The sequence below is a fragment of the Salvelinus alpinus genome, chromosome 17 (genome assembly GCF_045679555.1).
Source record: "Salvelinus alpinus chromosome 17, SLU_Salpinus.1, whole genome shotgun sequence".
Lineage (NCBI taxonomy): Eukaryota > Metazoa > Chordata > Actinopteri > Salmoniformes > Salmonidae > Salvelinus > Salvelinus alpinus.
This window is the reverse complement of record NC_092102.1, coordinates 27,278,063-27,301,138: the sequence shown is the minus strand read 5'-3', so window position 1 is coordinate 27,301,138 and position 23,076 is coordinate 27,278,063. Positions and strand designations below refer to the sequence as shown.

Sequence of the window (23,076 nt, the reverse complement as noted above, 5' to 3'; positions counted from 1 at the left end):
GCTAACGTTAGCTAAGCTAGGGGTTAGGGTTAAGGTTAGGGTAAAGGTTAGCTAAGTAGTTCAAAAGTAGTTCAAAAGAAGTAAGTAGTTAAAGTTGCTAATTAGCTAAAATACTGAAGTTGTCCATGATGAGATTCGAATTCGCAACCTTTGGGTTTCTAGACTTTCGCGTTCTATGCCCATCCATCCACCCCCATTTGTTTTTTTGCATTAAGTAACCATCTGTCTTCTGTAACCATACCAAAGTAACATTTCATACTAATTTGAGTGTCCCAGATTTACGTTTACTATGTTACGTCTAGTCTATAAGACCAGGCTGGTCAAACAAAACAATATTATTTTTGGAAATGTATTTTACCTTTATTTAACTAGGCAAGTCAGTTAAGAACAAATTCTTATTTTCAATGATGGCCTAGGAACAGTGGGTTAACTGCCTTGTTCAGGGGCAGAACGACAGATTTGTACCTTGTCGGCTCGGGGATTCGATCTTGCAACCTACTAGTCCAACACTCTAACCACTAGGCTACGCTGCAGCCGCGAAAAAGGGTAAAGGGTAAACTCCTTATCTTTCATAGAGCAGCCCCTATCTTTTACTGTTTTGTACAGACTCAGTGTTTAGTTACTAGGTGTGTGGTGGAGTGTTCTGTTACAATGGAACAATCAAAATAAGCTTGGGTAATGTGGTGTCACCGAGGTCTCTAGACATCAGACCTTTCCCACTGGGCACAGAAGTCATTTCAACCTCTAGTTTTGATTTCAGTTGACACCTGGTTGAGTTGTCAACTGATGTGAATTCAATGTGAAATCAACAAAACATTTCATCATGTCACTGGATTAAGGTAAAAATGTGGTTAAAAAAATACAAAATTCCCTTACGTTGACAACTTTTAGCAAATCCAAACAGTTTTTCACGTTGATTCAACTTCTTCACATTAAGTTATTTTGTTGAAATGACCTCTCTCTCTCTCTCTCTCTCTCTCTCTCTCTCTCTCTCTCTCTCTCTCTCTCTCTCTCTCTCTCTCTCTCCCCCCCCCACCTACAAAAGCTGCCTGCTTTTCACTCTCATATAGACCCCATCCCAATATCACATTCTCCAAGTCTCCCCTGAGGCACTATAGGCTGATGCAATTCAATTAAAAATAATATTTAATGGAATTTATTTTGATGACTTGAGCAAAGTTGATGCTGAAGTCCAAGAGCTTGACCCCATTATTTGTGTCCACCAGTCAGTGAACAGTTTGTCAGCATACTGTAATTCTATATTTAGAAAATATTTGACATGATCTTATAGTATCATATTTAACTAAGCATGCACATACACATTAAATAGAATATAGCCTACATGTAGGCCTGTCATCTTGAGGAGGCACTCTCAATAAAATGATTTATTACCAGTGGCCCACTGGTAATAAAAGTATCCATAATTACAACGGCTCATAACCAAAATTCGTAGTTATAATAGGATAGTGTACAGAACCCAGATAATTATGCATCTCCGTTGGTTAATTTCAAAGCTTAAAGTTACAATTCTTCTTTATGTTGTTTTACATTTTCAAGACACTTCACTTTTTGCATGATTGACTACTCGCCATAAAATGTAAAGATAACCTTTATGAGAAAATGGGCACCTTTCCAGAGCAATGACGTTTGGCGAGAGGACTCTTGAGCTTCTTGCTATTCGAAGTCTCTTGAAAGACTGAAAAGAAAGACGATTGAACACTGGAAGGGGAGGACCTGGACACGGGACTGGAGTCAGGGCGAAGAACCGACTTGAACACTTACGCCCTAGTTCGCTCAAGGCGCCTTTAACCTCACAAACTCACGGAGGATACCCGAGCAACCAATATTCTGGGGAAAATATTACGAGAATAAAATGTTCCAGAAAAACAGAAACAAAACTGGAAAAGTCTGAGTGAAAGTGAGGATTTGTGAAGTTCCAATCTTTTTATAGCCTATTAGTAGCTCGAATGTAAGGCTGATTACCATTTCACTTGGAGCGACGGTCCAGGCAATGGACACTTTTTTGGAGGAAGCCCTTTCGATATCGTCATAATTCTTTATACTGGAATAGATCACAATTAACCCTTGCAATGAAGGGTCGGATTTTATTTACTTGCATGCTGGTTTGCGTGTTCCTGTGGTCGTCCAGTGGTCAAAACTCCGCACCAGAAGCAGGTGAGCTTTGCAGGTGATGGTCGGTGGTCTGGTGGTGGGTGGATGTTATAGCCTAGTTCTACATGACTGACAGACTAGGGAGGAGAGGTCAGAGTATCTCCAAATGGTGTTATTAGATTGGCACAATCATTTTATCATAGACTACTGGTCATGGGTTACTGTCAAAATTGTAGAAATGCTATGTTGATACCTGTTCCTGGCTTTTAATGAGAAGTTTAACGCTAAGTTAAATGTATTTATGCATATGATTTATTGTGATGTAAATTAAAACATCTAATTGATTATAACACCATAATAATTATTGAATGCTTGTTACAACCATGCATGTGTTAGCTAGAGCTCATAACCGTAGTGGTGAAAAGTAAACTTGGTGGTGAGTCAATTCAATCTGTCAGTGGTCTGTTTTTATGACTCAGTGTAAGGATACAATGTACAGAACATTACACTTCTCACACCCTCTTCCATTTATAGACAAGACATGCTTTGACTAAGATAGCCTAATTACTTTCTATGCATCGCACTCAAACATAGAAATGCTTTTAATACTAAGGACTGGCTGAGAAGCACAGTTTATTCAGGTTTAATCTCCTGTGATGATGTATTTTTCATTTTTATTTATTTAACCTTTATTTAACTAGACAAGTCAGTTAAGAACAAATTCTTATTTACAATGACAGCCTACCCTGGCCAAACCCTAACCCGGATAACGCTGGGCCAATTGTGCGCCGCCCTATGGGACTCCCAATCACGGCCGGTTGTGATACAGCCTGGTGATATAACCACATCATGTTTTAGAATCAAGAAGAGCTGCGGATGAGGCCTTTTCTATCACATCTGGGCTGTCAATCTGAAGTACACACCTGTGTGTGTGTGTGTGAGCTTCCATGCATGTGTGAAACAGGTCTAAAGCGTTATAGTCAGTTACTCCCATGCTCATCAAGGTTATGGGGTTTCATAATTTACATTCAGTGTGTAACCATTAATATATTAGTCAAACTTGTTCATGGTGTACTGTAAATCTAATACTGCGATAAAGCTAATACTGTACAAAGCAAATATTTGTTTTACAATAAATAGGCATGACCAGAGAGACACATACATAAGTACAGTTTACAGGCGCTTTAACCTGGAGGCCACTAAGGCAGCTGGAGGAGTACAAAGTCCAAACAAGAAGACAGATGTAGTGAATTCTTTAGGAAGCAAGAGAGTGAAAGAGAGAAAGGCAGAGTGTTTTCACACTCACAGCAATTCGTCCTTCAACACTACACTCTTGTCAGTACAACCACCACAGATCGAGCGTCAAATTAAAGCCTGAAGAAATTCACTTTTAAGGGCCCAAAGAAAATAGTGCATTTCAAAAGTACTCATAGCTGGACAATGAACTTAGCATGTCTCTCTCTTTCTCTCTTTCTCTCTTTCTCTCTCCCTCACTCTTTCTGCTCTGAGCACATATGCTACTACTGCACATTCTTCCTCTTCTCTCAAATGGAACTGCAAAAACACACCTCCCCCTTACCCTCTCTCTTCTCTCTCTCTCTTCTTTCTCTCTCTCTTCTTTCTCTGTCTCTCTCTCTATCCCCACCTCCAACCTAACCCCTCCTTATACCACCAATACCCAGTAGCTCCTACTGTTCTCCCCCCTCTCCCCTCTCTCCCCCTAACCCCCTCTCCCTTAAATGAGAAGCCATGCTTCGTGCTACTGTTACGAAATATGGAAATTTGGCAAAATCTGGAATATTTTGCCTAGTCTTCCTAAATGTTGTGACAGCATCTTTCATCCGTCCTTCATCCGCCCATCCCTACTCTAATCTATCTCACTTCATACCTATTTTTGGTTTGTTTTGATCTTGTCTAATTTCTGTAATTACTTGTTTCTCACTCCTCCACTCATTTCTGTGTGCGTGCACTGAACAGGGAGGGGACCACTGGAAAAAGTTAAGGGAGGGAGAAGGAATCAGAGGGAGAGAGAGAAAGTTGGAAGTGGTAGTGGGTTTTTCCACAGATGCCACACCGTCTCAGTTTGCTCTAGGATTGTACTGTACATATCCCCGTAAATGTGTGTGGCTATGAGTTTGCCACTTCTCTTTGGGAAGTTTGTAGGTTAACTAACTATACCACTATGTTTCCCTGTTTCCCACATACACTAATTGTTGTGCATCTCACACACTTATTATAAGCACTATGCTTAAAGAAATTCACCCACCATGGAGTGGGGGGAAGAGACAGACTGAGAAGGTGTAAATATTGCTGCATTTAAACTCTGGGAGCATATAATTCTCATTCATTTTCACATATTATTAGCATGATAATCTGTAGCCATAGCCTATACATATGTATCTATATTCTCCTATAGCTGTAAAAATCTACTGAATGTGTGTCCACCACCTGTAACCTCTCCTCTCCTCTCAGTGTTGAACTGCTGTGAAGGTGACGTCCTCTTCCTATTGGACTCCTCGGGCAGCGTCTCATCATATGACTACTCCCGCATGCTGGGCTTTCTGTCCGAGCTCCTCCTTCCCTTCTCATTGGGTGAGGACCAGGTGAGGGTGAGCCTTCTGCAGGTGGGCACCCAACCCCGCCTTGAGTTTGGTTTTGACAGCCACAATAGCCAAACTGGCCTACAGGGGGCACTGGGGAACACCAAGCCTCTGAGGGGCGACACCAACACAGAGGAGGCCCTCAGGATAGCCAAGGACTGGGTGCTGAAGCCCGGTGGTGGTGCGGGGGCCAGGGAAGAACTCCCCAGAGTTCTAGTGTGGCTGACGGATGGGGTGAAGCCGGGTGATGTGATTGGACCAATGGAGAAGCTGAGAGAGGAGGGCGTGGCTGTTCTGGTGATCTCCACGGGCCACGGGAACTACCAGGTGCTGCGGCAGGTGGTCACCCCTCCTGTGGAGTCACACTTGTACTTTGTGGACATTGACGATATGAGTATCATCACTGAGGACCTGAGGGATGCCATTATTGGTGAGTGCGTGTGGGGTTCTGTGTGTGTCCAATTTGATTCCACAATTGACTGCAACTAACATGGACCTGACACCTTCTTTTGAGCTCTACTATAAACTGCGCTGCTGTACAAATCCATGTCTCTGTGCTACTCCTTTATCACATACCCACTCCTAGAGACAGTGGGACATAGAGGGAAGGAGAGACAGTGTGTTTTAGACTGGAATGAGAGAGGGGGGACTATTAATAAAGACATTATTCAACCCAGCCCCCTCTACCGTGCCCCCCTACGGTGCCAGACAGATATATATAGACAAGACGGTATTTTTCTGTTCAGATAGGGTAACAGTCATATCGACACACAGGCATTTCCAGTAAACATATGTAGCTCTAAGACATGATGCATAGTGATGGGCGGACGCAGAGTGTAAATACAGTTTGTTTACGACATAGAAGGAGAATCCAGGGTCCCTTTAGCGAGTGCCTGAGGTTCCTATCCGCTGATACTGAAACCTGAATACTGGTTTGCTATTTGTTACAATGGTATCCTCCAGAACTGGTTTGTCTATTTCGAGGGTTTTTATGGCACGAGTTGTGAATGCATTGGAGAACCCACAGTTTCTCTGTCTGTCTGTCTGAGCTAGGAGCTCTCTTACTGGTGTGTCCTCCACTCCTCATCCCTTTCCTCCCTCTCTTTTTTGCCATCTTGTTCTGGTTATCCAAGTATGAATGTTTACCAGTGAGAGAAAGGAATCTGCACACTGTGATAATATGGTATGGTACCGCCATCGTTCCAATATAAATTTCCATTCATTCCATTCCAGCCATTACAATGAGCACGTCCTCCGATTTATTAAAGTGAAACGAGTCTCCACTGGAGGTGTATATTGCACCAGTGGTTCAGTCCTTCGGTCTCAGTCTGTCTCTTCTCTAACAGAGATCCTCCGGGCTGAACGGCTCCAGGTGCGAGACGTGTCCACAGACAGCGCCATGCTGCAGTGGCGACCGGTTCTGGCCGGTTTGACCGGTTACTATGAGATCCGGTTTGGACCGGCTCCCAGTCTAGGAGTGAGCGAAAGAGAAGCAGGGGGGGCTGGTACCAGCCCCAGTACCAGTGGTAGTCAGTACCAGCGACTGACCCGTCCAGGGGACTCCAGCACCGCCAGGCTGATGGGCCTGAAACCAGACACCACATACATGGCCACACTGACTCCCAAGTCCAACCTACAGGTGCTCAACCCCCTCTCTGTCACCTTCACCACTAAGCCAGGTAAGAGGAGGTGGCACATTTGCATTGGACATTTACAACATTTACATTGTTACAATTAACAATGTTGACTTGGAGTGTGGTGTCTTTAGGGTTGTGTCCAGCATGGGCCTCTATATTGAACATTCTTGAAGATGGAATCCGCAGTAGGGGAAACAGCACCACTGTCCAACGCACTGCCGTTGTTATTGTTTTTGTTTTGTTGACAAAGTAGAGCTGGGGAAGCTTGTGCCTCGTTGTAAAATTAGTACATGTGCTGCTGTTCTATCGCACTTGCAATGATGTCAGACGAGAAAAAAACTGTTCGTTGTTTGTATTATCTTCTTTGTTGTTGTAATATCAGAAACGGATGTGGCAGTTCCACCATTAAGGATTCCAGCTTTCACTTCCACTTTAGAATAAAATCACCTGGTAAATCACCATATTATATATATTTTAATATTATATTATTACATACAGTTGATGTCGGAGGTTTACATACACTTAGGTTGGAGTCATTAAAACTCGGTTTTCAACCACTCCACAAATTTCTTGTCAACAAACTATAGTTTTCTCAAGTCGGTTGGGACATCTACTTTGTGCATTACACAAGTAATTTTTTCAACAATTGTTTACAAACAGATTATTTAACTTATAATTCACTGTATCACAATTCCAGTGGGTCAGAAGTTTACATACACTAAGTTGACTGTGCCTTTAAACAGCTTGGAAAATTCCAGAAAATGATGTCATGGCTTTAGAAGCTTCTGATAGGCTAATTGACATCATTTGAGTCAATTGGAGGTGTACCTGTGGATGTATTTCAAGGTCTACCTTCAAACTCAGTGCCTATTTGCTTGACATCATGAGAAAATCTGAAAAATAATTGTAGACCTCCACAAGTCTGGTTCATCCTTGGGAGCAATTTCCAAACGCCTGAAGGTACCACGTTCATCTGTACAAACAATAGTACGCTAGTATAAACACTATGGGACCATGTAGCCGTCATACCGCTCAGGAAGCAGATGCGTTCTGTCTCCTGGAGATGAACGTACTTTGGTGCGAAAAGTGCAAATCAATCCCAGAACAACAGCAAATAACCTTGTGAAGATGCTGGAGGAAACAGGTACAAAAGTATCTATATCCACAGTAAACCGAGTCCTATATCGACATAACCTGAAAGGCTGCTCAGCACGGAAGAAGCCACTGCTCCAAAGCCGCCATAAAAAAGCCAGACTACGGTTTGCAACTGCACATGGGGACAAAGATCGTACTTTTTGGAGAAATGTCCTCTGGTCTGATGAAACAAAAATAGAACTGTTTGGCCATAATGACTGTCGTTATGTTTGGAGGAAAAAGGGGGGGGGGGGGAGGGGGGGCTTGCAAGCCAAAGAACACCATCCCAATCGTGAAGCACGGGGGTGGCAGCATCATGTTGTAGGGGTGCTTTGCTGCAGGAGGGACTGGTGCACCTCACAAAATAGATGGAGTCAGAGGAAGCAAAATTATGTGGATATATTGAAGCAACATCTCAAGACATCAGTCAGGAAGTTAAAGCTTGGTCACAAATGGGTCTTCCAAATGGACAATGCACACTTCAAGCACACTTCCAAAGTTGTGGCAAAATGGCTTAAGGACAACAAAGTCAAGGTATTGGAGTGGCCATCACAAAGCCCTGACCTCAATCCCATAGAAAATGTATGGGCAGAACTGAAAAAGCATGTGTGAGCAAGGAGGCCTACAAACCTGACTCAGTTACACCAGCTCTGTCAGGAGGAATGGGCCAAAATTCACCCAACTTATTGTGGGAAGCTTGTGGAAGGCTACCCAAAACGTTTGACGGAAGTTAAACAATTTTAAAGGGAATGCTACCAAATACTAATTGAGTGTATGTAAACTTCTGACCCACTGGGAATGTGATGAAATAAAAGCTGAAATAAATCAGTCTCTCTACTATTATTCTGACATTTCACATTCTTAAAATAAAGTGGTGATCCTAAGACAGGGAATCTTTACTAGGATTAAATGTCAGGAATTGAGAAAAAATGAGTTTAAATGTATTTGGCTAAGGTGTATGTAAACTTCCGACTTCAACTGTATCACTTAGTCTCCTCAGAGGTGTTGAGCCCGGCTGTGGTGACGGTGTCTGACTCAGGGGCCAACAGTGTGAGGGTGAGCTGGGGTCCTCTGCAGCCGGAGTCTGTCCAGAGTTTCCAGGTGGAGTACATGGCCCTGTCGGGGGGGAAGCTCCACATGACTACTGTGGGCCAAGGGCAGAACTCCACCGTGCTGACCAACCTCCAGCCAGACACCCAGTACCTGGTCACTGTGAGCGCGCGGCACTCCTCCGGCCGGGAGAGGGCCATGTCTGTCAAAGTGTGCACTGAGGAGGGTAAGGAGCATTGAGGATATATTCTTAGGCACAGATGTAGAATGGTATTAGCCTCAAAGCTTAAACTGAAGTATTAAAAGGGGGAAGTGCAAAATTGACTATTATGCTTCACATAGAACTGTATAAATGCAGCACATAGGCCTTATTCTCTCCCTCCCTCCCTCCATCCCTTCTCAGTGAGGCCGGCTCTAGCAGACCTGCAGCTGACCACGGTGGGCAGTGACTCTGTGCAGGTGGACTGGAAAGCCAGCGTGGACGGCCTCAGAGGCTACTGGCTCACCTGGGAGGGACAGGGCATCCACGGCTCTACCGCTGCCCCGCGCTCCTCCCTCTACTTGCCTTCCAACTCACTGTCCACGCGCCTCACACACCTGCCCCCCGCCACCCGAGTGTGTGTGTCGCCCGTCTACCGGACGGCACGCGGGGAGGGCCTCTGCTGCATGGCCCAGTTTCATTCAGGTGAGAGGACAGGATGCTGCCATTTTGAATAAGGAAGTGAACCCTTTCAGCACTGCTGGTTGGGTCAGTTAATTTCAGTTGTGTTGAGTTGGTCAATTGGAGCAGGCATGGAATTTTTTAGGGCATTTCTAATTGGATCCTAGAATTGGCACTTTTGAATGCACCCAAGCCATCTCTCTGTTTGGATAAGGATGAGTTTTGAATAGCATTTTGAATCTGAAGAGGAGCAGTAGCCTATTTTTTGCCTACATTGCAACAATGATCCACTTATAGTATGTCACCAAAACTTCTGATAATTTTTGGGAAACAACTGTCTGGCCCCAAAGTAACCACACCAAAATGTGTGGTTGTGGTTGTGCCAACTGGGGTTTCCATAACAACTAGCTAACACTCTTGGCTTGCTACTGGGAAGGTCTGGTATGAGATTTTTATGTGTGTCTGTTTCCTTCTGCCTTTCAGATGCATCGGTTTGGGGCCACAGATCATAACATTGCTGAGCAGGCACTATGCCAAGGATGGAGGGATGAAGGAGAAGAAGAGATAGAAGAACAATGCATCTGAACCTGCATCCCTCCTTCAGTTCATTCTTTCCTTTCTGGACAAGACACAAGGCCTTTGGCTTACAAAGCACTGTCTAATAGATACTGATACGCTAGATAGATAGATAGATAGGCTTGCTGTACTATAAAGATCTTGCTCTATTAGTAAGCACCCTAACTGAGTTGTGTTGCTATCTCCAGCGATATAGACATCTTGATTTTCACATTTACTTTGCATTGCCTAAAACCTGTAATCACACTGTAAACATGTTTGTTTTAGATATAAGATGTAGAGAGTGGCCAAGCATTTCAGTCTAGATCAAGGTCATTCTGCTTGACGGTATTTTGCATAATGTCGTTTTAATCAACAAGACCCACTGGGCACAGACGTGTTGATTTACATTTGGTGATTTACTAACTTGAATTCAACAGAAAATGTCACCATGTCATTGGATTTATGTTAAAAGTTGGGTGAAAAAAACATGAAATTCCCTTACGTTGATGACTTTTTGCAAATCCAATCAGTTTTCCACATTGATTCAACATCGTCTCATACATTTTTGATGTTGTTGAAATGACGTGGAAACAACGTTGATTCAACCAGCTTTTGCCCAGTGGGGAGGAATGTATTTTAACACATTTTTCTAGCTTCTACAATACACAAGGAGCAACCATGTTTGCAAAATAATCTGAATATTTCCCAAAGCACCCACTCGTAATATTTTAGTAACACTTAATACATGTGTGCCAACTCAATGTAGACTTTAATTGAAGGGCAAATGGACACAGAATCCTTAATAACAGAGAGGAACCCCTCTAAACAAATGAAAAATCTGATTCTCTACATTGCTGCACTGATAAAACACAGACAAGATGTTCTACCAGTGAGATGTTGCAGATGTTTTTTCGATAAAGGATCAATCTGATATTTTCCAGGATTGTTTTGACCCATCACTACCAAGATTTATACATGGAGGACTTACATTGGATGATATTGTATATTCAGTGATACAGGTTGGCCATTTCACAACGGTGCATAGATCTGCAGAGGAAATAGAAGAATTCTTCTACCAAATTCCTTGGACCGTATTCATACTGTAGGTGTAATGTTTCTACATCATTTCAACAACAAAAAATCTAAGCGATGTCGTTTAATCAACGTGGAAAACTGATTGGATTTGCAAAAAGTCATCAACGTATGGAAATTCCGTCTCTTTTTCACCCAACTTGTAACTTAAATCCAATGACATGGTGACATGTTATGTTGATTTCACATTGACTTCATGTTAGTTGACAACTCAACCAAATGTAAATCAAAAATAGACGTTGAACTGACGTCTGTGCCGTGTGGTGGCTCTGTTATCAGCTGGTTTCTGCTGCCTCCCTGTGGAAGTTGTACTGATCATTTTTAGATGGTTTCAATGTTGGTTTGTTCATATTCAATACATTGAGAGTTGTTCATCACTATATTAAATGAACTAGTTTTACAACATAGAGGATTTTCTTTGAGAATGATCATGCATATCCAAAGTGATTACAGGTCTAATACAATGTATTTGTTTGGTTATTTTCACTCCTAACTAACTGCATCACTTTTTTTTTTTGCATTAACATTAACTGCATTAACTTCCAGAACTGTCTCTTAGTGCCTAGTATTGATGGATGGTGTTGGGTTGTTGCAGTTACCTCTCACAGTGGTACATCAGTTAAAGCACAGGGACTGAATGACTGACTATTTATTGAGGATCGGGATGCTAATTAGAGGAATTAATTGAGGAAGGGTTGATTTCTAAAGGGATTGTAGAAATGATGATGAATATGAAACAGATGGATGCCCTGCCTTTGCTGATTTGCAAGGAAAAGCTGGAAATAGAGGTTGTCAAAGGGTGAGTCTTATTTCATGGTCTTCATAAGCTGCCACAGAAAGCCACTCTTTTTTTGGGAGGGGTGGTCCCCTGTAAGACATTCTATGCATCTCTAACTCCCGTTCTAATTTTCTCATCTCCTCCCTCTTCTTTGCCATTTTTACCTCATGCTCTTTGCCAATTGTCGCCTCCTCATTTTCTCCTCTGCCTTCTCATCCTCGTTGTTCAATCGTTTTTCTCTCCTCCTCGGCTCTCTTTTTTGCCTCCTGCTCGTCTCTTTTTCTCCCTCTTTCTTCTCTTGCTCTTGTCCCCTTCTCTCTTTCTTCTCCTGCTTATTTTTCCTTTTCCCCTCTGTCCTTTCATTCTCTTCCATTTTCAAAAACTCTCTTTATCCTTCATTCTCTGTAGCTCCCAACACTTTTTCTCCTCCTTTTCCATTATCTCCAGTTCTTTATTTTGCCTTTTCTTCTCTGCCTCCTGTTCTGCTTTCGCCATCCTGCTGCAAGTTCTTGAGGATCTGCTGTTTGTTCTTTAACTCCTGTTCTATGAGTTGTCTTTGTTGTTTAACAGTATCCTCCTGTGGGTTGGCAGTTCCTTGCTTCTCCTCATCACGATCACTCTCAGAGGTCTCCTCTTTTTCTCACATTCTTTTAGCTACTCATTTCCCTTCCTTCCGTCTCTCCTTACTCTCACTTAGCTGAACAGAGACGGCAACTAGGCTATTACATTCCACTCCTGTCATTTGCTAAAGAGGTCCAGAGCAGGAGCAGCCATTGGTGAAAACAGCGGGAGGGACTTGGTGTGTGGTACTGGAGGAGGGCACTGAGGGCTTGGGGGTGTCCATTGCAGGGGAGAGCTCCCCGGTCTGTCCAGGGGGAGGTGCAGATGCGTGTGGCAAGGGGGACAATGGGGCATGCGGGGAGCTTGGTGCAGGCATGCCTGGCTGGCTCTGGCTGGGTGTTGGTGGTCTGGTCGGGCCTGAGTGGAGAATACCAGCTCTGCCGTGAGGAAGGATCGGCGGGGTTGGTGAGATGGGGCATGATGGAGGATGCTGACCACTGCTTCACCACACCTCTCTGCGCGGAGACAGATGGACAGACAGATGGACGGACGGACGAAAAGACAGTTCGGAAAGAGGCCAGAGGCCAAAGCTGGTTAGAAATGACATCAGGGGTGATGGTCTGGCCTTACCTCCTCCAACATGCCTCTTAGAGTCTTCAGCTCCTCCCAGATCATATCGTCAGAGGCTGACTGGGACAAGAATTCAGCACTGGCATTTTATCCACACCAGCCCATATCACTCCGGGAACCACCAATACCAACTTTCTTTTTCAATAGAGATGAATTACATAAATCTTTATGTACTAATATCATAGGCTAATTAATTTGGGGTTCAACACCTGAGGAAGCGGAAACTCAAAACACATTAACTATGTAGATCTCTAACTAAATATAATGCCCACTGCTAGTAGCCATGTATTCATCCAACAGTAAATTCAATGTTGCAGTTGTAGGCTACTACCCATGAGACCTTTAGGCCTATTCCCTGGCAACAGCCAGGGCGCATTTAACATGTTGCTCCATATCACAAAGCCATATCAACATGTCTTGGTTGTAAAATAATTGCTATTGAGATGAATATTGAGAGTTAAGAAATAAGGATACCTACAGAAAGTGGTGTTTTTCCCGTAATTGCATTTAGAAATGTTATACGATCAGAACGCATTTCTCTCGAGCGCATGGGGGAGATAGGAGTGGCTCACTCATCACAGCAGCAGGCCCCATCGAGGGCAAAGGCACAGGGGCTGATACTTTTATTACAGGCATCATGAGGATAATGCACTTTACTGTTTGACCAAATCATTGTTTTAGTCGCCCAAAAAACAGGACGTTTTGAATGAGGTGACAATGTGGAATATGCTCTTTCTATGTTTATAGGCACCCTTTCCGTTTTTTACGATCCATGATCTTGGCTGTCTAACTGATGACAGAGTCGGAGCAGGTCTCTTTGCTGCTGCCGTGTTAGACTTTGCATGTGAGTTTGTGTGACCCCAGCCCACCCAACAAAAAAACATTCCAGCCCATCTGGCATTTGCTAGAATTGCCAGATGGCCAATAGGCCCCTGCATATCAGTCCTCCTCCCTCTTCCTGAATACTGTTCACTCTCTCACACATGTCCTCCTGCCTCTTCTGCAAATCAGCCCTGCCCACATAGAATACAGTGGCCATTCCACAGTCCCCTTCCATTTACAGATACTGGATATAACAGAATACATTGTTCTCCCTTTGGCTCTCCTCCTGAATCATGATCACACCATCCTACACCTCCGCCATGTATTTCTTCACAGCCTGGTTTCAGACTAGACGTAACACATGAAATGTAAATCCGGGACACTCAAATTACTATGATATGGTTACATAAGACAGAAGGTTACTGAACGCAAAAACGAATGTAGGGTTGTTGGTCGGGGTGGATAGGCGGACGTATGAAGCGAACATCTAGCAACCCGAAGGTTGCGTGTTTAAATCTTATCTCGCAAATTAGCAACTACTTAGCATGTTAGCTAACCCTTCCCCTATCCCTAACCTTAACCCCTAACCCTAAACACTAGCCTAGCTGGCATTAGCCATCTAGCTAACATTAACCACAACAAATTGAAATTCGTAACATATCATACACTGCAAATTCGTAACAAATTGTACGAATTGCAATTTGGAACATATCATGTGAATTGTACATTCATATGAAATGGATGATGGACATATGGAAATGAATACATACCATACGAAATGTAACATATCATACTCATTTGAGTGTACCAGATTTACATTTACAATGCTATGTTTACCCCTGGGACCAGGTTGTGCTGCATCTCTGTCTGAAAGACTTGGAAGACACATTTCAGTTGAATGCATTCAGTTGTACAACTGACAAGGTACGCCCCTTTCTGTCTCCATCTGCAAGGCTTTCACTTTGGTTGTTGTTGCGACTAATAGCTGGAGAGTCCTGATCATGGCTGTCCATCATCCCCAGACCTTGCCTCAGCTACACCACGTCCCAGGGGACCCTAGCGATCTGGTTGAGCTCTGCCATCTTCTGGTCAAACTCAGAAAGCTTCTGGTTCCTCTCCTGAGTAGGAGAAACATGTTTCAAGATTCCAGAGGTGAATTTAGACAAAGATGTTGCAATATAGCTTTGCCTTTTCCCCTCTGGTTTCTTTTTGGCCTTAGTTGCTGACTGCTGCGTAGCCTTAACATGTCCTCTCTAAAAAGGAAAACTATGCTTTTAGCTTGTGAACAGACTGCTTTGTCAATCAATCAATCAAATGTATTTATAAAGCCCTTCTTACATCAGCTGATGTCACAAAGTGCTGTACAGAAACTCAGCCTAAAACCCCAAACAGCAAGCAATGCAGGTGTAGAAGCATGGTGGCTAGGAAAAACTCCCTAGAAAGGCCAGAACCTAGGAAGAAAGGAACCAGGCTATGAGGGGTGGCCAGTCCTCTTCTGGCTGTGCCGGTTGGAGATTATAACAGAATATGGCCAAGATGTTCAGATGTTCATAAAAGACCAGCAGGGTCAGATAATAATAATCACAGTGGTTGTAGAGGGTGCAACAGGTCAGCACCTCAGGAGTAAATGTCAGTTGGGTTCAACTCAGAGACCTTCTTGCCCTTTGTGCTGTTGTTTGTGCCCAATAATGTTTGTACCATGTTTTATGCTGCTACCATATTGTGTTGATACCATGTTGTTGTTATGTTGTGGTGCTACCATGCTGTGTTGTCATGTGTTGCTGTGTTAGGGTTCGTTCCTTACTAGGCAATAAATGTCCCCTCCCCAAAGTTGATTTATTGTGGAATGTCTGAGTAGTCTCTTACCTCCCACACTCCCCTGCAGAGTTCTGTCTCAGTCACACATTTTTAAGAGGGGTCTTCTTTATAAGAGAGAGAAAGAAAGAGCAAACAACTGTGGAACAATTCTAAAACTATATAATGAATATATATATTATTAATCTGTAGTCTAGGACCCTATAAATGTAAGGAGGTCTTATTACCCCTCCCCTTCTATTAATATAACATAAGCATAATCAATTATTCTAATACATCAAACATTTGTACAGCCCCAAATCATGACCGCTAGGTGAATCCCGACAGCTGCCATGCTATGTTGTCTTAGGTCTCTCTTTATGTAGTGTTGTGTTGTCAAAAATCCAATCAAACTTTATTTCCCACATGCGCCGAATACAATAGACTTTCCCGTGAAATGCTTACTCACAAGCCCTTAACCAACAGTGCAGTTCAAGAAGAAGAAAATATTTACCAAGTAGGCTAGAATAAAAAGTAACAATAAGAATAACGAGGCTATATACAGGGGGCACCGGTACTGAGTCAGTGTGCAGGGGTACAGGCTAGTTGAGGTAATCTGTACATGTAGGTGGGAGCGAAGTGACTATGCATAGGTCATTTTCCGGTGGCGATTTTGTTGTGATGTGTGTTTTGTCCTATATTTATATTGTATTTATTTTTAATCTCAGGCCCCCGTAGGAGGCCTTTTGGTAGGCCGTCATTGTTAAAATAAAAAAACATAAAAAATAAAAAAAGGTTCTTTGCACTCTGGGAGGGGAACACCATTGAATTGTCAACTGTGATGGAGAGGTCTTTGAGCTGGCAGGCCTTTGCCGGGAGGAAGAGCATCTCCATCTTGTCGAGGTTGAGCTTGAGGTGGTGGAACGACATCCAAGCTGAGATATCTGCCAGACACGCAGAGATGCGCGTTGCCACCTGGATGTCAGAAGGGGGAAAGGAGAAAAGTAGTTGAGTGTCATCCGCATAGCAATGATAGGTGAGACCATGTGAGGATATAACGGAGCCGAGTGACTTGGAGTATAGAGAGAAGAGGGCCTTGAACTGAGCCCTGGAGGACACCAGTCGTGAGAGTACGTGGTGCAGACACAGATCCTGCACATTTCCATTGCTCCAGAGTCCAATGCCGGCAAGCTTTACACCACTCCAGCTGACGCTTGGCATTGCGCATTAGTGATTTTAGGCTTGTGTGCGGCTATGGAAACCCATTTCATGAAGCTCCCGACGAACAGTTCTTGTGCTGACATTGCTTCCAGAAGAAGTTTGGAACTCGGTAGTGAGTGTTACAACTGAGGACAGATGATTTTTACGTGCTTCAGCACTCGGCGGTCTGGTTCTGTGAGCTTGTGTGGCCTGCCACATCGAGGCTAAGCCGTTGTTGCACATAGACATTTCCGCTTCACAATAACAGCACTTACTCAAGCAGGTCAGAAATTTGATGAACTGACTTGTATAGAAAGGTGGCATCCTATGACGGTGCCATGTTGAAAGTCACTGAGCTCTTCAGTAAGGCCATTCTACTGCCAATGTTTGTCTATAGAGATTGCATGGCTGTGTGCTCGATTTTATATACCTGTCAGCAACGGGTGTGGCTGAAATAGCCAAATACACAAATTTGAAGGGCTGTCCACATACTTTTGTATATATAGCGTAGGATGCAATCCAAGAGTGTGCAGAGCCTGAGACGCCCAACCCTGAGAGGGTGGAGAGAAGGATCTGCTAGTTCACGGTGTCGAAGGCAGCGGGTAGATCTAGGAGGACGAGAACAGAGGAGAAAGAGTCAGCTTTGGAAGAGCAGAGAGCTTCCGTGACACAGAGAAGAGCAGTCTCGGTTGAGTGACCCGTCTTGAAGCCTGACTGATTTGGGTCAAGAATATCGTTCTGAGAGAGACGAAGAGAGTTGGTCAGAGGCCGCACGCTCAAGTGTTTTGAAAAGAAAAGAAAGGGATACCAGTCTGTAGTTTTTGACGTCAGAGGAGTCAAGTGTTGGTTTCTTGAGGAGGGGAAGGGACTTGGGCCATTTTCATGTCAGAGGGAACGGAGCCAGTGGTCAGCGATGAGTTGCTGAAGGAAGTGAGGAATGGGAGAAGGTCTCCAAAGATGGTCTGGAGAAGGGAGAAGGGGATGTGGTCGAGCTGGCAGATTGTTGGGTGGCCAGACCTCACTAGTCGCAGGATTTCATTTGGAGAGAGAAGGGGTCAAGGGTAGTTCTGTGTGAGCGGGACCAGTGAACTCAATAGGCTGAGTGAATGAGAAGCAGATGTCATCAACCTTCTTTTCAAAGTGGTTGACAAAGTTGTCCGCAGAGAGAAAGGGGAGGATTAAGGAGGGAGGAGAAGGTGGAAAATAGTTTCCTAAGGTTAGAGCTTGAAATTTTGAGTGATAGAAAGTGGCTTTAGTAGCGGATACAGCAAAAGAGAAGGTAGAGAGGAGGGAAGTGAAGGATGATAGTTCATCTGGAAGTTTTGTTTTCCTCCATTTTTGCTCAGCCGGCTGGGAGGAAAGGGGACAGTGCGAGTCATAGGATGCGGAAAGGGAAGAGAGTAGGGTTGAAGAGCCAGAATCAGGAGACAGGAAGGAGAAGGATTTAGCAAAAGGGAGAGATGATAGGATAGAAGAGGAGAGAGTAGTGAGAGAGAGGGAAGATTGTGACGGCACATTACCATCTGGATTGGGGTTGAGTGGCTAGGGTTGGAGGAGAGGGAGGAAGAAAGGGAAACAAAGTAGTGATCAGAGACCTGGAGGGGGGTATTGCCTGCCTTGTGAGTGGGAGGGGACTGGTGAAGGGATAGGTCAAGAGGCAAGGAGGGGAAAGAGTTGGAAATAAATTAATCGAAGGCAGATGTCAGGAGGTTGAAGTCACCAAGTACGAAGAGCGGTGAGCCATCGTCAGGAAATTTGCTTATATTGAGGAACTCTAAGGGCACTTGGTGGGCCATTAATGACAACACCATTAAGCTTGAGTGAACTAGTGACAGAATGGAATTCAAATGAAGAAAAGGACAGGTGAGAGGGAGAAAAAAGAAAATCTCCACTTAGGAGGAATGAGTAGCCCTGTGCCACCACCTCAACGACCAGATGCTCTCTGACTATGAGAGAAAACGTAGTCAGGTGAAGAGAGAGCAGCTGGAGTAGCGGTGTTCTCTGGGATGATTCATGTCTCCATCAGGGCCAAAAAGTCAAGGGACTGAAATGCAGCATAGGCTGACATGAGCTCTTCGTTCTTGACCGCAGATCGGCAGTTCCAATTGCTGCTGGAGACCCGGAATTCCACATGGGTTATGCGCGTAAGGCACACTAAATTACAAGGATTGCAGCCAAGGGGTGTGGAGCGTCTGTAAAGTCTACAGGGAAGGGAGCAAAATGGGATAGAAAACACACACACATAGTTGCCAAAGCTACAAAAGAGCAAAATGAGATGATCTATAAATAACTAGGTAAGATACTCAAGTGAGAGACTTGATTTCCTTCCTTGAATAACTCTGGAGAACAGTAGGGACCAATTGGAGGTTTACTTAGTAGCAATGCAAATATCATGGTACAGCTATATAGACACTCAATCATCATGTTACTTTTTAATGGTACGTTTACAAGCAGATAAGAGCGTCTGCTAAATGACTTAAATGTAAATGTAAATGTATATATTTTGATAAAAATAATTGAAAGTTGTGTCTCATTATGGTAAGTGGTGAAATAAGTATAGCCAGTTACAATTGTAATGGCCTAGCAGATAATAAGAAAAGACGATCAGTATTTACCTGGCTAAAAGAGAAGGAATATAATATCTATTGTTTACAGGTAACCCATTCAACAATTTTAGATGACGTTTTGTGGAAAAAGAACAGGGGGGGCGAAATATATTTCTCCCATGGGCAAAGAAATTCAAAAGGGGTGATGGTTTTAATTAACAATAATTTTGATCCAAATGTGCAAATTGTCCAAACAGATCCTCAAGGTAGATGGATTATTTTAAATATGTTATTGGACAATAGACAGATATGGCTTATTAACCTATACGGTCCGAATAATGATGATCCAAGCTTATTTGAAAATATATATAAGAATTTATCAACTCTACAAGCAACACTAGACTCTATTATTATGGTGGGATATTTTAATACGGTCTTAAATACCTCTATGGACCGGAAAGGAAATCACACTACAAACTATCACCCTCAGGCACTTAAGGAAATCATGAATGTCATGGATATATTGGAATTAGTGGATATATGGAGACTTAAATACCCTGACCTAGTGAGATATACATGACGGAGGCTTAATCAAGCTAGTTGTCTTGACTACTTTCTTATGCCATTCTCTCTGGCACCAAAAGTTTAAAAAGTGTTGATAGGGGACAGAACACGGTCAGATCATCACATAATTGGCAAATATATTACTCTTACAGAATTTCCACGTGGGCGAGGATATTGGAAATTTAATTAAAGCCTACTAGATGATAAATTGTTTAGAACTAGGACAGAAGAATTTATAACTGACTTTTTCAGACATAACATAGGTACAGCAGATCCCCGTATTGTATGAGACACTTTTAAGTGTGCCTTTAGAGGCCATGCAATTCAGTACTCATCTATAAAACAAAAGCAATTTAGATCAAAAGAGTCCATATTAACAAAGGAAGTTGAAGGACTAACAGTACAGATAGATAGCAATAAAAACGGTACCATAGAGGCACAGAATAAGTTAGAGGAAAAACAAAAAGAAATGCAGGAACTTATTCAAGAAAGATCCAGTGTAATATATTATAAAAATAAAGCGAACTGGATGGAATATGGGGAAAAATGCAACAAATTATTTTTCAATCTTCAATATAGAAATGCTACCAATTTTTTTTAATTAAAACTTGTTACAAATGATGGAGTCACGCATGATTCACCAAATGATATTTTGAAAGAGGAAGTAAAGTACTTTAAGAATATGTTTTCGTTTCAGGCTCCTCCATCTCCACTAACTAAAACTAATTGTATGGATTTTTTTCCTAATAATAATGTAAGATTAACATCTGTACAGAAGGACTCGTGTGAAGGCCAAATTACAGAGGAGGAACTGCTTGAAGCAATTGGGGCCTTTAAGGATGGGAAAACTCCAGGGCTGGATGGCATACCAGTGGAAGTATACAAAACTTTTTTTGTTTTTTGATATACTCAAAGGACCATTATTAGCATGTTTTAACCACTCCTATATAAATGGTAGATTATCAGACACGCAACAAGAAGGTCTGATTTCATTATTACTGAAATCGGACCCAAGTGTAATATATAAAGATCCAGTCCATTAAAAAAATTGGAGACCTCTTATTACTGAATGTCACGTTCTGACCTTAGTTCCTTTTTTATGTCTTTATTTTGGTTTGGTCAGGGCGTGAGTTGGGGTGGGCATTCTATGTTCTATATTCTATGTTTTGTTCTATGTGTTGTATTTCTGTGTTTGGCCAAGTATGGTTCCCAATCAGAGGCAGCTGTCAATCGTTGTCTTTGTGGGTAGTTGTTTCCTGTTTTTGTGTTTGTTTCACCATTCAGGACTGTTTCGATTTTTGTTGTCATTCACTTTGTTATTTTTGTATTTTTCCCGTGTTCAGTTAATAAATTTAACATGGACACTTACCACGCTGCATTTTGGTCCGATCCTTCATATTCCTCATCGGAAGAAGAAGAAAATCGTTACACTGAAACAGGATCCAAGTGTTATATATAAAGATCCAGTCCATTAAAAAATTGGAGGCCTCTTACACTTCAGTGTTGTGATGCAAAAATCCTAGCAAAATGCTTGGCGTATAGAATTTAAAAAGTATTGTCAGATATTATTCATCCTAATCAGACAGGTTTTTTACATGGACGATACATTGGAGATAATATAAGACAAGTACTGGAAACAATAGAATACTATGAAATATCGGGGACACTAGGCCTGGTTTTCATAGCTGATTTTGAAAAGGCTTTTGATAAAGTACGACTGGAGTTTATATATAAATGCCTAGAATATTTCAATCTCTTATAAAATGGGTTAAAGTTATGTATAGTAACCCTAGGTGTAAAATAGTAAATAATGGCTACATCTCAGAAAGTCTTAAACTATCTAGAGGAGTAAAACAAGGTTGTTCACTATCGGCATATCTATTTATTATTGCCATCGAAATGTTAGCTGTTAAGATTAGATCAAACAATAATATTAAGGGATTAGAAATCCATGGCTTAAAAACTAAGGTGTCATTGTACGCTGATGATTCATGTTTTCTTTTAAAACCACAATTAGAGTCTCTCCACGGCCTCATAGAGGATCTAGATACTTTTGCTATCCTCTCTGGATTAAAACCAAATTATGATAAGCGTACTATGTTACGTATTGGATCACTAAAAAAATGCTAATTTTACATTACCATGTAGTTTACCAATTAAATGGTCTGACAGAGATGTGGACATACTCGGTATACAAATCCCAAAAGAAAGAAATTATCTCACTCCAATAAATTTTTATAAAAAATTTATAAGATCTTGCTACCATGGAAAGGAAAATACCTGTCTATTTGTGAAAAAATCACCCTGATTAACTCTTTAGTCATATCACAGTTTACCTATTTGCTTATGGTTTTGCCTACACCTAGTGACCTGCTTTTTCCTTCTACTTGCCTCTTCCATTTTTGTGGTAATGCTGCAATTAATTGGTTGTAATTTTGGGTAGAGCAGACATTTCCATATGTCTGTGTTAGCTGCATGTGTGACATAACTCCACCAGTCCTATTTATGATATCATTCACTAAAATTATACCTTTTTTTTTTTAAATGTCTTCGAAAAATACCGTTTTTTTTATCAATTAGTATATTTGAATTTAACAACAATATTTGTTGTATTATTTGTTCTGTCTTTTCAGGTGGATTAAACTGAAATTGCAACCAACTTTCTAAGGCTTGTTTAAAAAATAAAGATATTTTGGAGATTATTTCCTTTTCAAACAACCGAAAGTGAGCAGGTATAATCTGAATAAAGGGAAAAAGGCCCTTCTTGAACATAGGATGAGACATTTGTACCAATTTACTAGAGAACCAGTTTGGATTTAAGTATAACTTTTGTATGACTGATGCCTTTAGTGAGAGGTCGAATGCTTTAATATTTAATAATTTCTGCCCTCCGAATTAATATTCGTTATATAAATAGGCCCTTTTAATTTTATCTGGCTTGCAGTTCCAAATAAAATTGAATATTTTTTGTTCATATAATTTAAAGAAGGGGAAAAAAGTAAGGAACTTGTATGTCGGCCCTGTATTAAAGAACATAAATGGTTAAAGAAAAGTGTGATAAATAAAAGCATATACCAATTTCATTTGAGGACAAAAAAACTGACAACTGTGCCATATAAATTGCAAAATAGTTGGGAAGAGATTTTCGATGTATCCATTCCATGGCACATGGTTTATGAATTGATACGCAAAACAACGCCGGATTCAAAAGTTCGATTTTTTCAATTTAAATTACTATACAAAATTCTTGCAACTAATAGAATGTTATATACACTGCTCAAAAAATAAAGGGAACACTAAAATAACACATCCTAGATCTGAATGAATGAAATATTCT

General features: G+C 42.0%; 1 protein-coding gene across 1 annotated transcript; it reads left to right on the top strand.

Moving 5' to 3' along the window:
• Positions 1-1,798: 1,798 nt before the first annotated feature.
• On the top strand, positions 1,799-11,312 carry LOC139542678 (von Willebrand factor A domain-containing protein 1-like). The gene is made up of 6 exons (XM_071348411.1): positions 1,799-2,175; positions 4,585-5,142; positions 6,059-6,391; positions 8,475-8,759; positions 8,937-9,218; positions 9,678-11,312. The coding sequence occupies exons 1-6, from the start codon at positions 2,091-2,093 to the stop codon at positions 9,704-9,706; spliced, it is 1,572 nt and encodes a 523-aa protein (XP_071204512.1). The 5' UTR covers positions 1,799-2,090; the 3' UTR covers positions 9,707-11,312.
• Positions 11,313-23,076: the final 11,764 nt, after the last annotated feature.